Source organism: Macaca mulatta, chromosome 1, assembly GCF_049350105.2.
Source record: "Macaca mulatta isolate MMU2019108-1 chromosome 1, T2T-MMU8v2.0, whole genome shotgun sequence".
NCBI classification, from domain to species: Eukaryota; Metazoa; Chordata; class Mammalia; order Primates; family Cercopithecidae; genus Macaca; species Macaca mulatta.
The window spans coordinates 201,004,606-201,017,671 of NC_133406.1; the positions used below are offsets into that span (position 1 = coordinate 201,004,606).

The window sequence follows — 13,066 nt, forward strand, 5'->3', positions numbered from 1 at the left end:
TGGCAGGAAATTGAGGGAAAGAGGAACTCAGCAAGAGGCAGGGAGTGTCAAGAGTGGGGAGAAGGCTGGGCCTGGTCAGGTGGGACAGAGTGGGGCCGGCCCTCCCTGTCTGTGTGGGGGCTAACAATGGGTGCCACAGCTCCCTGGGCCCTCCCCTGGGACCCCAAGACCCCGCAGGGCCCCGCCTGGAGGAAGGTGGCTTCACGGGCATTCTCAGGTGTCTGTTGACAGGAGGGCCTTGTTGACGGGTGACCCCCCATCCCAATATGTCCCATTGAACTCCAGGGCCACTCGTTTCACACTGGCCCCAAGTGTGAACATCCACATCACGGGCCTCTAATCTGACACGGGCCTCTAATCTAACCCTGGAAACCCTCTGCCCCTCCTTGGCCTCAGTTTCCCCATCTCTGCAGGGTTGCCTGAAGGCCTTTCCAGCTCTGACCGAAGAATGTGCCCACCCCCTGCCTGCTGATGGGGGCTCCTCCGGGGTGAGGCACAGGGTGGGGAGGTGCACCCAGCCCCCCTCCTCCCGGAACCTCTTTCCCACAGGCAAGAGAGGATGTGTCACTGACCACTTCTTTCTGGAAAATTCCCACAGTTCAGTTCTTTCCTGGGATTTCACTGGAGGAATTGCATCTTTCTTGCTCACATCTCCTGGGATCTATTCTTGGCCTTGGCGGGCTTGATGTGGTGGTATGTGTGGGTGTTCCCTTTTAATTTGGGGTCCAGAGCCGTCTGAGGCCTGGACTGGTAATTATGAGACCAGCACCATTTATGGAAACAGCCCTTGAAGCAAGCCAGTGATGAGACCCGGCTGGAAATACCTCAGCATGGAGGCCTGGGCCTGCCTGGAGACGGTGCTGAGATTTCTGGGTGGGAGAAGCCCCTTTAGGATGTAGAACCAACAGGTCATGAGTCCCACCCTCCCTTGGCCTGCAGAGGCTGTGGGGCCCAAGCCTTGTTTTGGGTCTGAAGTGGCCCCTCCCAACCCCCGCCTTTGCTGCCTGTGGGACCAGCCAGGCAGGCCCATCCCATGTGCCCTGGGCTCTGGGGGAGCCACTGTCCACCTTCAGGGGCCAGGCCGGGAGAGTAGGCAGGTCCACAGCAATGGGAATGTCGGTGGCTTCTGACGGAGTCACACGGGGACATGGTAGCCACACCCAGACTGGCAGTGATACCCAGCCCAAGGCGCTCTGAGTGCCGGACACTGAGCCGCTGTCCTGGGGACAAGAGGCCCTTGGGAAGAAGGCGCTGGGGCACCCCCGCTCTGGGGCCCTGGAACACAGCGGCCGATGAGCCAACATGTGAGCCTCCCGTGTCCACCCACGTGGCTCCATCCCAGCCCTCCAAGGGCTCGCTGTCCAGAGGAACAGCTGAACCAGAGACAGCAAGCCCTGGCATGGGGGCCAGGAGAGGTTGAAAGCCTGACCTGCCTGGGGTCTGAGGACTGGGAGGCTTCTCAGCCGGACTGAGAGGGACGGGGCCGCCTGGGGAGAGCAGCTTCCAGGAGGGACTCTGCGGGAGGCGTCTGCAGGCAGAAGGCACAAGAGGCCCAAGGGACAGATGGCAGGGCCAGCGCAGGGAGGGCCCTGGGACACTCTTCCTGTGGGCCCTTCGGGGCTGGGGAGGGTCTGAGGGGAGGTGGGACCGCTCACAGGCCACAAGATTCTGTTCTGAGCTGGAGGATGAGGGTGTCTTTTGAAGTCCCATATTTTTGGTCAGAAATAAGACAAATTTAGGTTGTCTGGGTGAGACTAAATTGCCCAGAGCACAAAAATAGCCAGAGTTCTTGTTGATGTTGGGCTGAGGGTCGCAGAGTTTGGCATCTGGAGGCCTAGACTGGAGTGGCAAGCACAGGGCCCCACATGTGGCCAGTGGAAGCCACCTGCTGCCCACCCGGGCCTTTCCTGGAAGCATGGGGTTGCTTCCGAAGTTTGCTTTATCCGAGGCTGGAGGAGGAAGCTGAGGGTTCCATCAGCACAGGTTGGCGATTCATGATTGTTTATTTTCCCGGGAGTCACATTAAGGTGGTTTAGGTGGTTTAGAAAGCAGATTCATTTGCTGCTTCCCCAGACAGAAGCCGGTTCAGCGTTAGACCATTTGGGGCAGCTTTTATGATTTTGTAGGAAATAAACATTTAGAGGTGCCTGTGGAACCAGGTATAGCTTGGTCTGTTTCCTGTGACCAACGAATTGCTCTCTGCAAATGTCTTTTCATATTTTTGCCAATATGTCTTTGGAATTCTTGTGTCAAAGGGTAAATTCATATGTAATTTGGCTAGGTGTTGCTAAATTCCTCCTCTACACAGCATTCCTATCAGCAACGCCTGAGAGAATAGTCTGATCTTAATCTTTTTCCTTCTCCAAGGCCATGCGGAGCCCTGTGAAAAGCACCCATTACTCGTAAGCCCATAACCTTTTCTGTTTCCTTCACAGCATTTACAGTAGAACCAAGAAACGACATCCTATATTTTACTTGCTTTTTGTTGATATTTCATGTCTTCCATTAGGCCATAAACTCCATGTGTGTGTCCATGGACACATTGTGTGACAATGTCCATCTTGTTCATTGTTGTATTTTCAGTGCCCAGAACAGTGTTGTACACACAGTAAGAACTGGATAAATGTATTTCTAAATTAAACATGATGAACTTATTAGATGAGTGAAAGAATACATTTATTTAGAAAAACATAATTCAAAGTGTTATTTCTGACCAAAAAGTAAGACTTCAGAAGACACCCTCGGGTGCTGTGGAACAAGGCACGGTCATTCCTTCTCCGCCCTGGGCTGGGATGAGCGGCCACCTCCTCCTGCCCACACACGTCTGACCCCGTCCCCTGCCCTGCACAGCTGTTCGCCTGCCCATGGCTGGACCAGGTCCCCACTGCGAGGACAGGAAGTGCTCCCCACATCCGCCTCGGCCCGCACAGCCTGGTGCTTTTACAAACCTGACTGTGGTCACTGAGCCCAGTAACCAGAGAACATTTTTTAAAAGACTAACATATCATTGAAATCTCAGTGTTGGGTTTTGGGGAAGGCACTGGGCGGCTCCCACCCCTGCTTTCCGGAAACACAGATTTTTAGAGTTTGAGAGGGACAGGATGCTAAAGTGAGACTTCCCTAAATATAGCGTCCCGGGTATTTCCAGACACTTGGGGAAATGTGGGCTTTATTCCACAACTGCAGCCTTTGTTTGATTGGCAGGCCAGCCCCCGCCACGGGGCCCTGCTGCCCATCTCACCTCCAGCCTGGCCTCTACCCTCGCCTCCACCGTGTCTTCTAATTCCCCGCCCCTCACGCCGCCCCCCTGCTGCCCCCATCCCCTGTGCTCCCCACTGGCCAGAAGCGAAGCCCAGGCTCCTGGCCCGGGATTGGCACCCTCAGCAGGCAGGCCGCAGCAGAGCTCATGTGCTGTCCCCAGCATTGCTGACCTGTGGGCGCCTCCACCCCTGCGCATGTGAGGTCCCCTCTCCCTAGAGCACCCTCCCCGCCACCTTCTCCACCTACCAAGACCCCATCCTACCCTTCAAAGCCAGTTCAGATGCCACCTGCTCAGATCCCACCGCCCAGTGAGACCCTCCAACTTCCCCAGCACCTGACTGGCCTCTCCGGGAGTTGTCACTCCTGCCCTGGTTTTTCTTGTTCCTTTCCACGTTTCCCTCCTTCCTCCTCCACCTTGTTCCAGAAAGGAAATGTCGGTCTCCTGCCCTCTGCTGTTTCCTGGTGCTTGCTTTCCCTGCCTTGCCCTCAGGCCCCTCTGCTCTGGCCCTCTGCCCTGGCTGGCCGGCCCCTGCAGGGCCCGTCTCCCTGACCCATGGCAGATTTGCATTCATGCCTCAGCCCAGCTCAGCTGTCAGCCCTGAGCCCTCCCCTGCCACACCTCCCATCCAGGCAGTGGGCAGGCTCTGGATGGCTTGTGTCCCCCGAGATGCCGTCGGTGATGTCGGTTTTGTCCCTGTCTACCAGGTTTCCCTGCAGGGCCGGGGCCCTTTTCTGCCTTGGGTCCAATGTCCATCTTCCCTTTAGCCTGGAAGCTCCCAGAGGAGGCCCCCTCCTCTGTCTCATGTCCGGGTCCCAGGATCAGCCAGATCGAGAAGGGGAGCATTGGGAGTTTGGGGTTTGGAGCCTGGGGTCTGTTGAGCACCAGCCAGGTGCAGGGCTCAGGCTGAGCCTGGCTGCAGGGCCTCTCAGCCCTGTCTGCTCCCTGGGACCAAGCCTGGAACAAACGTTTGCACAAAAGGAAACCGGCCCCGCCAGGCCTCCCTGGGTCCCCTCCACCTTGAGTGGTGGGTGGCTGGGGGCGGTGGCTCACACCAGCTCTGCCCACTCCAAAGTCCGAGCCATTCCGAGCGCCAGCCCAGCTCTGCTTTGTCTTCTAGTGGAGCGAGATCATGCCCTGGGCCACTGGGAGCCCCACTGGAAGGAGTTCCGCTTTGACCTGACCCAGATCCCGGATGGGGAGGCGGTCACAGCTGCGGAGTTCCGGATTTACAAGGTGCCCAGCATCCACCTGCTCAACAGGACCCTCCACGTCAGCATGTTCCAGGTGGTCCAGGAGCAGGCCAACAGGTGCCTTCCCCTTGGCCCAGGTGCCCCTGTCCCTGCCCGCCTCACAGTCTCATGGTCAAGGCAACCCAGCAGGGAGTGGGGGTTGGTGGAACACTTCCCAGAGGACCCGAAAGAGACCCTCAAAGACGGGAAAGATGCTTGGCCCGAGCCCCCTGCACTGCGGGAAGAGCCCCAGTGACAGTCCTGCCTTCAAGTCCCTGCCCTGCCATCCTGGCTATGGGGACTTGAACAGCTCATTGAACCACTGAGCCTCAGTTTCCTCATGTGTACACCTCTGTGGGCTGAGGCGGTGAGATGAGGCTCAGAAGGGGCACAGGCAGAGTCAGGTAGGAGATGCCCCGGTGACAGCCCCCAGCGGGTCCTGAAGACACAGAGGCAGCTGTGCCGGCCGCCGGTTAATTGTTCTTTCGTGTCCACAGGGAGTCTGACTTGTTCTTTTTGGATCTTCAGACGCTCCGAGCTGGGGACGAGGGCTGGCTGGTGCTGGACGTCACAGCAGCCAGTGACCGCTGGTTGCTGAAGCGTCACAAGGACCTGGGACTCCGCCTCTATGTGGAGACTGAGGACGGTGAGGCTGGGGGCTCTGTGGGAGCAGCCCCTGGGGCTTCTCTGTGCCAGCACAGGCAGCAGCTTCCTGTGGCCCTGGGCTCCCGGCCTCACCAGCTGTGCCCGCTGCGAGGGTCACTGAGGTCCAAGGCACAAGGTCTGGCCCAGTGGGGGCGCTCCCTCCTCTCCCTCTGCTTCCCAGGAATCAGGCGGTTCCTCCCACGGAGGAGCCTCCACCCTGGGAGTTTCTGTCCTGGGAAGGGAAGGAGGGGAAGTGGCTGTATCCTCAGACACTGAGGCCAGGAGGCTGGGTTTGAAGCCCAGCTCGGCAGTGCCCTGCCTCAGTGACCTTGGCTGGGACTTACCTTTCCAGACCCTGTCTTCTCTTCTGTAGGATGGGGATTCATGCCCTTGTTCATTCCACAGGTGAAATTGGGGAGAGCCTCTTTTATGCCAGGCAGTAGGAAGACAAAGGCCAAAGTGGGCATGAGATGGGCGTGTTTGAGGCCCGGCAAGGGGGCGCCATGGAGCAGCAGTGAGGGTGGGGGTCCCAGGGGCCATTCTGAGTCAGGGTGAACCAGGGCCAGGCGGTGAGGTTCTTAGCGTCGTTGATTTTATTTAATAGCGGTGGTGGACGACAGGATCTGATTCAGGTTTTAAAAGAGAACCCTCTGAGATGACCCCCTCTCAGGGTGGAGCAGAGCTCCCCACCCCTTCCGTGGGCCGCACAATGACTTGCTTCCTGAAAGTGCCCTGTGGACAGGGCGTGGGGTACCTGACGCGCAGCGCCTCAGCCAGGTGAGGAAGCCCCACTGCAGTGACTGGCACGGGGCTAGCATGTGCACTGGGTGTAAGGGAAGGAGCAGACCACTGAGCTTCAGAGGCCCCCCCGCTGTGAACCTGAAACCCCAGTCCAACCACAAGAAGACCATCAAACCCAAAGAGAAAGGCGTTCCGCAGAATACCTGGCAAACACTTCTCAAAACCGCCAAGCTCATCAAAAAAAAGGGAAGGTTGGGAAATTGGAAGAGCCCAGAGGCACCTAAGACGACCAGCTCAGTGCATGTGGGGTCCTGGGTGGAATCCTGGACCAGCAAAAGGGCATTAGGGGAAAGTTAGGAAATCCAGATCAATCATGGTGTTTACTTAATAATAAGATATCAGTATTGGTCCATTAGTTATGAGAAAGGTACCCTACTAGTGTAAACTATTAACATTTCCCAGGGGAAACTGGGTCCAGGTATATGGGAACTCCTTGTGTGGTTTTTTTTTTTCTTTGAGACAGGGTTTGGCTCTGTTGCTCAGGGTGGAGTGCAGTGGTGCAATTGCAGCTCACGGTAACCTCCAACTCCTGGGCTCCGGCGATCCTCCCACCTCAGCCTCTGTACTATCTTTGCAAATTTTTATGTAACTATCAACTGTTGTAAAATTAAAACTTTACTGAATATATGCATAAAATAAGGAACCCCCTGACTTCAGTGGGGAGAGCAGACTGAGAGGGACAAGAGTGAAGTCACAGAGACTCGTGGGGGCCCCACAGTGGTGCAGGTGGGCGCTGTGAGCGGCCTGTTGGTAGCAGTGGAGATGGAGAAAGATGAGTCGATTTCAGTGTCAGGACATGCTTATAGCTGGCGAGGAGGTGAGGGAACGGGAGGAAGCCTGAATGATGTGTGGATGGAACCAGTGGATTTTTTCCAATAGATTTTTCTTTTTGGGGAAAGATAAATGAAGGGCACATTTGAGGTGTGTGGCCAAGGGTTCTTTTTTGGCTGGAATATCACTGAGCCCCCTGGGATGTTACTGAGCTCACTGGTCCTCATGGAAATGCCATTCCAGGGACAGGTGAGTGTGAAGACCCAGGCGAGGGAAGTGCTGGCATGTAAGTGGATTTAAAGCATGGGGTGGGACCAGATCATCTAGGGAAGGAGGTAGTGATGGAGAAGAAAGAGGGCCTGGCCCAGAGCAGTGGGACCTCCAACATCCAGAGACCTCACAAGGAGGGGCCACAGCGAGCCCACAGAGACCAGCCAGGGAGGGAGCAGGACACCTGGAGGACGAGGTGACCAAGACACCAGAGTCAAGTGTTTCCAGATGCAAGGGTTTGTCGTTTGTGTCCAGCTGTGGGCACTGAAGGCAAGAACAGAGAAGTGACCGAGGGTTTTGCCATCACAGAGGTTGCTGATGGCCCAAATCTCCGTGGAGTGTGGGTCTGACTGGGGAGGTGGAGGGAGACAGGCAGTGGAGGCAGGAGACAGCTCTTTCCAGAACCTTTGCTGGGGAAGGGGAGCAGAGACATGGGCTGGGGCTGGAGAGAACCCGGGACAAGGCAGGTCCTTTACAGGTGAGGAGACGCCTGCACCCTGCTGTGGTGATGGAGTGATTCTGTGCAGAGGGAAGAAAACTGCAAAATTCCACACAAGTTGGAGCAGGGAGCTGGAGTGGAGGAGGTGGAGAGGGCAGGGGGATGCAGAGGACAAGGCTGGAGACTCTTCAGAGCGGGGACCCTTCCTGATGAAGGTGAGGGATAGTGTCCCCACTCTCACAGTGAGGGGTGAACCTGAGCTCTGGGGGACTGTAGTGGGGGGGGCACTCACTCTCCGTGTTGTCACAGGATTAAAGGAGGGTGCTTGGCACAGAGTGATGCCCAGTGAGGGTGGTCATGACTGTCGGTGTCACCCAGCAGCGCCTGCTCATTAGATATTTGCTGTCTCTAATGAGCTGGGGAAGCTGGGGGAAGCTTGGGCGGGGCGGTTGGAGTTTGTGCCTGAGGCTCCACTGGGGCAGAAGGGGATCAGGCCGGTGCCCTCCACGTGGAGCTTGACCTCAACTCTGTCCTGCGCCCTGGGCCTGTGCGCTGGACACGGAGAACTGACACGGGGGCCCCCAGCCCAGGGCGGAGCGGGGGAGCGGCCCCCTCCCTGTGGTGGGTCGCGGGCCTGGCCTAGAGCCTGCGCCTGGCGGGGGAGACCTGCTGGGCGGGAGTGCGTCAGGGCGCTGGCGTCCTCTCTGCTCTGTGACGCGGGACCCCGGGGCGCACGCGGGGCGCACACCGCCTCTCCTGGCCTCTGACCCGGGCCAACCATGGCGGCGCTGCGGCTCCTGGCGTCGGCGCTCGGGCGCGGGGTTCCCGCCCGCGGCTCAGGGCTCGCGCTATCCCAGGGCTGCGCCCGCCGCTTTACCACCAGTCCCCGGCCCCGCGCCAAGTTCTACACGGACCCGGTGGAGATGGTGAAGGACATCTCTGACGGGGCGACCATCATGGTCGGGGGCTTCGGGCTCTGCGGGATCCCCGAGAACCTGATCGCCGCGCTGCTCAGGACCGGCGTGAAGGACTTGCAGGTGGTCAGCAGCAACGTGGGCGTGGAGGACTTCGGCCTGGGCCTCCTGATGGCCTCCAGGCAGATCCGCCGCATCGTCTGTTCCTACGTGGGTGAGAACACGCTGTGCGAGAGCCAGTACCTGGCAGGAGAGCTGGAGCTGGAGCTCACACCCCAGGGCACCCTGGCTGAGCGCATCCGCGCGGGGGGCGCCGGGGTACCCGCCTTCTACACCCCCACGGGCTACGGGACCCTGGTCCAGGAAGGGGGCGCCCCCATCCGCTACACCCCGGACGGCCACCGGGCTATCATGAGCCAGCCCCGAGAGGTGAGGGAGTTCCAAGGCGACCACTTCCTTTTGGAGCGCGCCATCCGGGCGGACTTCGCCCTGGTGAAAGGGTGGAAGGCCGACCGGGCAGGAAACGTGGTCTTCAGGGGGAGCGCCCGCAATTTCAACGTGCCCATGTGCAAAGCTGCAGACGTCACGGCGGTGGAGGTGGAAGAGATCGTGGACGTGGGGACTTTTCCCCCAGAAGACATCCACGTTCCAAACATTTATGTAGATCGTGTGATAAAGGGGCAGAAATACGAGAAACGAATTGAGCGCTTGACGATCCGGAAAGAGGAAGATGGAGACGCCAAAATCAAAGAGGACGCCAGGACGCGCATCATCAGACGCGCAGCTCTGGAATTTGAGGACGGCATGTACGCCAATCTGGGCATAGGCATCCCCCTGATGGCCAGCAACTTCATCAGCCCCAGCATGACCGTGCATCTTCACAGCGAGAACGGGATCCTGGGCCTGGGCCCGTTTCCCACGGAAGATGAGGTGGATGCCGACGTCATCAATGCAGGCAAACAGACCGTCACGGTGCTTCCCGGGGGCTGCTTCTTCGCCAGCGACGACTCCTTCGCCATGATCCGAGGGGGACACCTCCACCTAACCATGCTCGGAGCCATGCAGGTTTCCAGATACGGCGACCTGGCAAACTGGATGATCCCTGGCAAGAAGGTGAAAGGCATGGGCGGTGCCATGGACTTGGTGTCCAGTCCGAAGACCAGAGTGGTGGTCACCATGGAGCACTGCACAAAGGACAACATCCCTAAGATCATGGAGAAATGCACCATGCCACTGACCGGGAAGCAGTGCGTGGACCGCATCATCACCGAGAAGGCCGTGTTTGACGTGCACAGGAAGAGAGGGTTGACGCTGACGGAGCTCTGGGAGGGCCTGACCGTGGACGACGTCAAAAAGAGCACGGGGTGTGCCTTTGCTGTGTGCCCGAACCTCAGGCCCATGCAGCAGGTGGCACCCTGATGGGACCCAGATCTGGGGGGGGGGTGCACTCCTCAGGGGGTCCCACCGGGTTCCTCAGGGGACGTCGGTTACCGCAGGAATGCATTTACCCAGCGCAGGGAGGCGTTTGCTGCTGGCCTCCAACTTTCCTCCCTAGGTGGACTGTGCTCCTCCAGAGAGCTGCGATTTTAATTAAAAACAACAGGAAAACAGATCAGCTCCTTACTGTGTTCCTCGAGCACAGCAAGGCGCAGGTCTGCAGTGGTGAGGAATGGGTGTCCGCTTTGCTCTGTGATGTTTACACAGAGCGTGCACAGCGCCAGCGCATAAACAGCAGGATTTCATTCAAGCGCCTCCCTGGTACTCGAACCATGAAATGGGGATAAAAACTGATGAGGGAGAAAATCACTCCACCCAGAGTACACCTAAAGAGCCATTTTACTACTGCAGTGAGAAATAGGCGAGCAAAGATGTGAGTTTGTGATTGGAAGACATGCTGTCTTAACAAGCTTGTTTTTTTTTTTTCTTTGTTCTTTTTTTTCTTTTCTTTTTTTTCTTTTGAGACGGGATCCGGCTCTCAGGCTGGAGTGCAGTGGTGTGATCTCACTGCAACGTCTGCCACCTGGGCTCAAGCAATCCTCCCAACTCAGCCTCCTGAGTAACTGGGACTACAGGCACACATCACAATGCCTGATTATTTTGTTTGTTTATTTATTTTGTAGAAATGGAGTTTCACCATGTTGCCCAGGCTGGTCTCGAACTCCTGAGCTCAAGTGATCCACCTGCCTCAGCCTCCCAAAGTGCTGGGATTACAGACATGAGCCACTGAGTTGGACCAATTAACCTTAGCTTACTGTAATTTTTTTTTTTCTTTTTTAGACAGAATTTCGCTGATATTTCTTCTGGGGCCTTTCTTGTTAAAATTTGTTTCCATGAAGCCTCCCCTCCTCCTCCCACATCTCTCCTCCTGGGACCTATCAGATGTCAAACTTCTAGATGTCTCTAGAAGGAAAGCAGGACCATCTCCAAGGGAAGGGACCGGGTGATGGGAGAGACTGAGAGGGGAGAGGCTGCGGGTGCTGAAATCCACCAGGAAGCTTCCTCTATCTGTGTGTGGCCAAAGGCTACAGCCTAGGACAGGAGGAGTTCTAGAACCCTAACCAAGGGACTAGATGAGTTTTCTCAACTTCATTTGAATTGTTCCTGCGTCATCCAGACCAGACATTTAGGCCTTCCTCTCTGGGATGGAGGCCCAAACTGGCCGCTTGTGTGATGAACCGTTGTAACCCAAGAGGCTGTGAGGCATTTCCTCCTGAATCTATAGTCTGAAAAACTAAAATTAAGAAAAGATTGTGTGTGTGTGTGTGTGTGTGTGCGCGCGCACGTGTGGGCGCTTGCTGTTGACAACCAAGCCTGGCATGGTGCATGCATGGCGTAAGTGTAGCTCTGGGGGTTCCCAGGCCAATGGGGGAATGTGGTCAGAGCAGTAAGTTCTCGCTGGTCAAGGACAGATTTTCCAAGGGGCCCATTGGAGCCCCGCCCTGCAGGAAAGGCCAGATCCTGGGAAGGAGAGCGGGGCAGGGAGAGTTGGCACTCATGGAGGGAACAGCCTGGGGGTGTGGGAAAGGGGCCAGGGACTATGGTCTGGGTCGGGGCTTGAAATGAAATGTCATCTAGTGGGCAGTGGGGTGCCTTTTGGGGCTCCTGGCGAGGGGCACCTGATTTGCCCTAGGTGTCAGGAGTTTCCCAGAAGCAATGTGGAAAAGGCCGAGGTATCTAGAAGCAGACAAGTGACCCTCTAGGCCTCCGCCTCTGCCTTTCTAGAAGGGGTCTGCCCACAGCTGGGCAGCCTGAGAGCCCCCCACCTGGACTGTCTGGCCTTCCTTGCAGCCAGCTGGAGCCAGGGAGTCCTGCCCAAGAATGGGTGGGAAAGAAGCAGAGCTGATGGAGAAGGGAGGCTCTGAGCTCTGGAAGGAGAGGGCTGGGGGTGGGGAAGCTTCTCCAGGCCTGCCAGATGCAGGGCTCTGAACTGAGACCAGCTTTTAGTCCCCTTCGCCACCCCCATCTCGCCCAGCCATACCCAACTGTGCCCTGCTGTTTGCTGGAAAATTATATGACAATCCTGGCTCCGACCCACCTTGGTCTGGGACCTTGGACATACAGTTGCTACTCTCTCTGGGCCTTAGTTTCTACTTCTGTAAAATGGGAACTGGAATTATCTGCTTCCAGCGGTCCCCAGTCAGGCTTGCCTGGCCTGTGAGGCCTACAGAGGGGTTCCCAGCACCCAAGCCAGGCCTGGCTCAGAGGGGCTCTGTGAGGGTTTGTGGTGTAACTGATCTAATGCGACATTCTATCCTGTGTCTGGGACACCACCGTAAGACCCTTGAACACAGCTGCACAGAAGCAAATAGTGAGCAAAGCATGCGGGACTGATGGCCCCTCTGGCCCCAACGCTGCCAGGGCTCCCCAGGGAATCGCAGGACAGAGCCGCACATGCAGCCTGGAGGGCTGCCCTGGGCCCCAGGTCGTCCCCATGTGTCAGCCAGTCCGCAGAGTGACACTCCAGTGCCCGGGCTGGTTACTGTCACCAGCCCACTCAGGCTGCTCTGTTCTCTCCCCATTGTGACCTCACTTACCTTTTCCTCTGTGCCCTGGCTCTGTTCCTTGTATTTCTGCTGCTTCCCCATAACCTTGACTCACCATGACTCAAGCCCTGCCCAGTGGATTCTCTCTGGGCCTCCTCTCCATGTTAGCATCTGCAGCTCACAGCCTCCCTGTCTCAGCAGCTCTTGTCCATGCTCCTGAGAGGGAGGGAGGCTCTCCTGCCAGCGCATTTGTTTGTGGCAGATGATGTCACACGTCAAAGGTTAGTCTCTGGATTAACTGGTTGTTCAATCAAGTGGCCAAGGGACACCAGGGCTGAGGCACAGCTGCTTAAGGGCTGACCTTTGAGTGGGACTGAGGGTGGGGCAGGCAGTGTCCTTGACCTGTAGGGTGTACTGAAGAACTACGTAGGAATAAATACATCTGTATGTATAATTTCTAAGAGTATGTGCATCTGTGTGTTTATACAAACATATGCATGTGTGTACATACGTGTGTACATCTGTGCTTATAACGTGGAGGTGAAATGTGCTCTCGTATAAAATGAACAACTGGCACTGTTTAAGGAGACATGAAAGTGAGCTGGTAATCATGCTTCTGCAATTCAGTATCAGGAAATTTCACCCATGCACGGAGCGAGGAGGCTCCATTGCACTCCATCTTTATCATGAAAGCCAGGAAATAACCTACATGTCTAATGATGAGCCAATATCAAGTAAATTACAGTGTACTG

General features: G+C 56.8%; 2 protein-coding genes across 2 annotated transcripts in view; both read left to right on the forward strand.

The window, feature by feature from the left end:
* Window positions 1-13,066, forward strand: part of BMP8B (bone morphogenetic protein 8b) — a 32,267-nt gene that overhangs the window by 9,757 nt on the left and 9,444 nt on the right. The window contains exons 2-3 of the mRNA XM_015135949.3: window positions 4,380-4,569; window positions 4,989-5,137. Coding sequence (XP_014991435.2) covers window positions 4,380-4,569; window positions 4,989-5,137 — 339 coding nt within the window. The remainder of the gene's footprint in view (window positions 1-4,379; window positions 4,570-4,988; window positions 5,138-13,066) is intronic.
* On the forward strand, window positions 8,059-11,080 carry LOC106995511 (succinyl-CoA:3-ketoacid coenzyme A transferase 2, mitochondrial). Its single transcript, XM_077962458.1, has one exon. It carries the CDS (start codon window positions 8,197-8,199, stop codon window positions 9,748-9,750), a length of 1,554 nt encoding a protein of 517 aa, XP_077818584.1. The 5' UTR covers window positions 8,059-8,196; the 3' UTR covers window positions 9,751-11,080.

Excerpts from the sequence above, each read along its gene's own strand:
- LOC106995511 (XM_077962458.1), top strand. The coding sequence starts at position 8,197 with ATGGCGGCGCTGCGGCTCCTGGCGTCGGCGCTCGGGCGCGGGGTTCCC.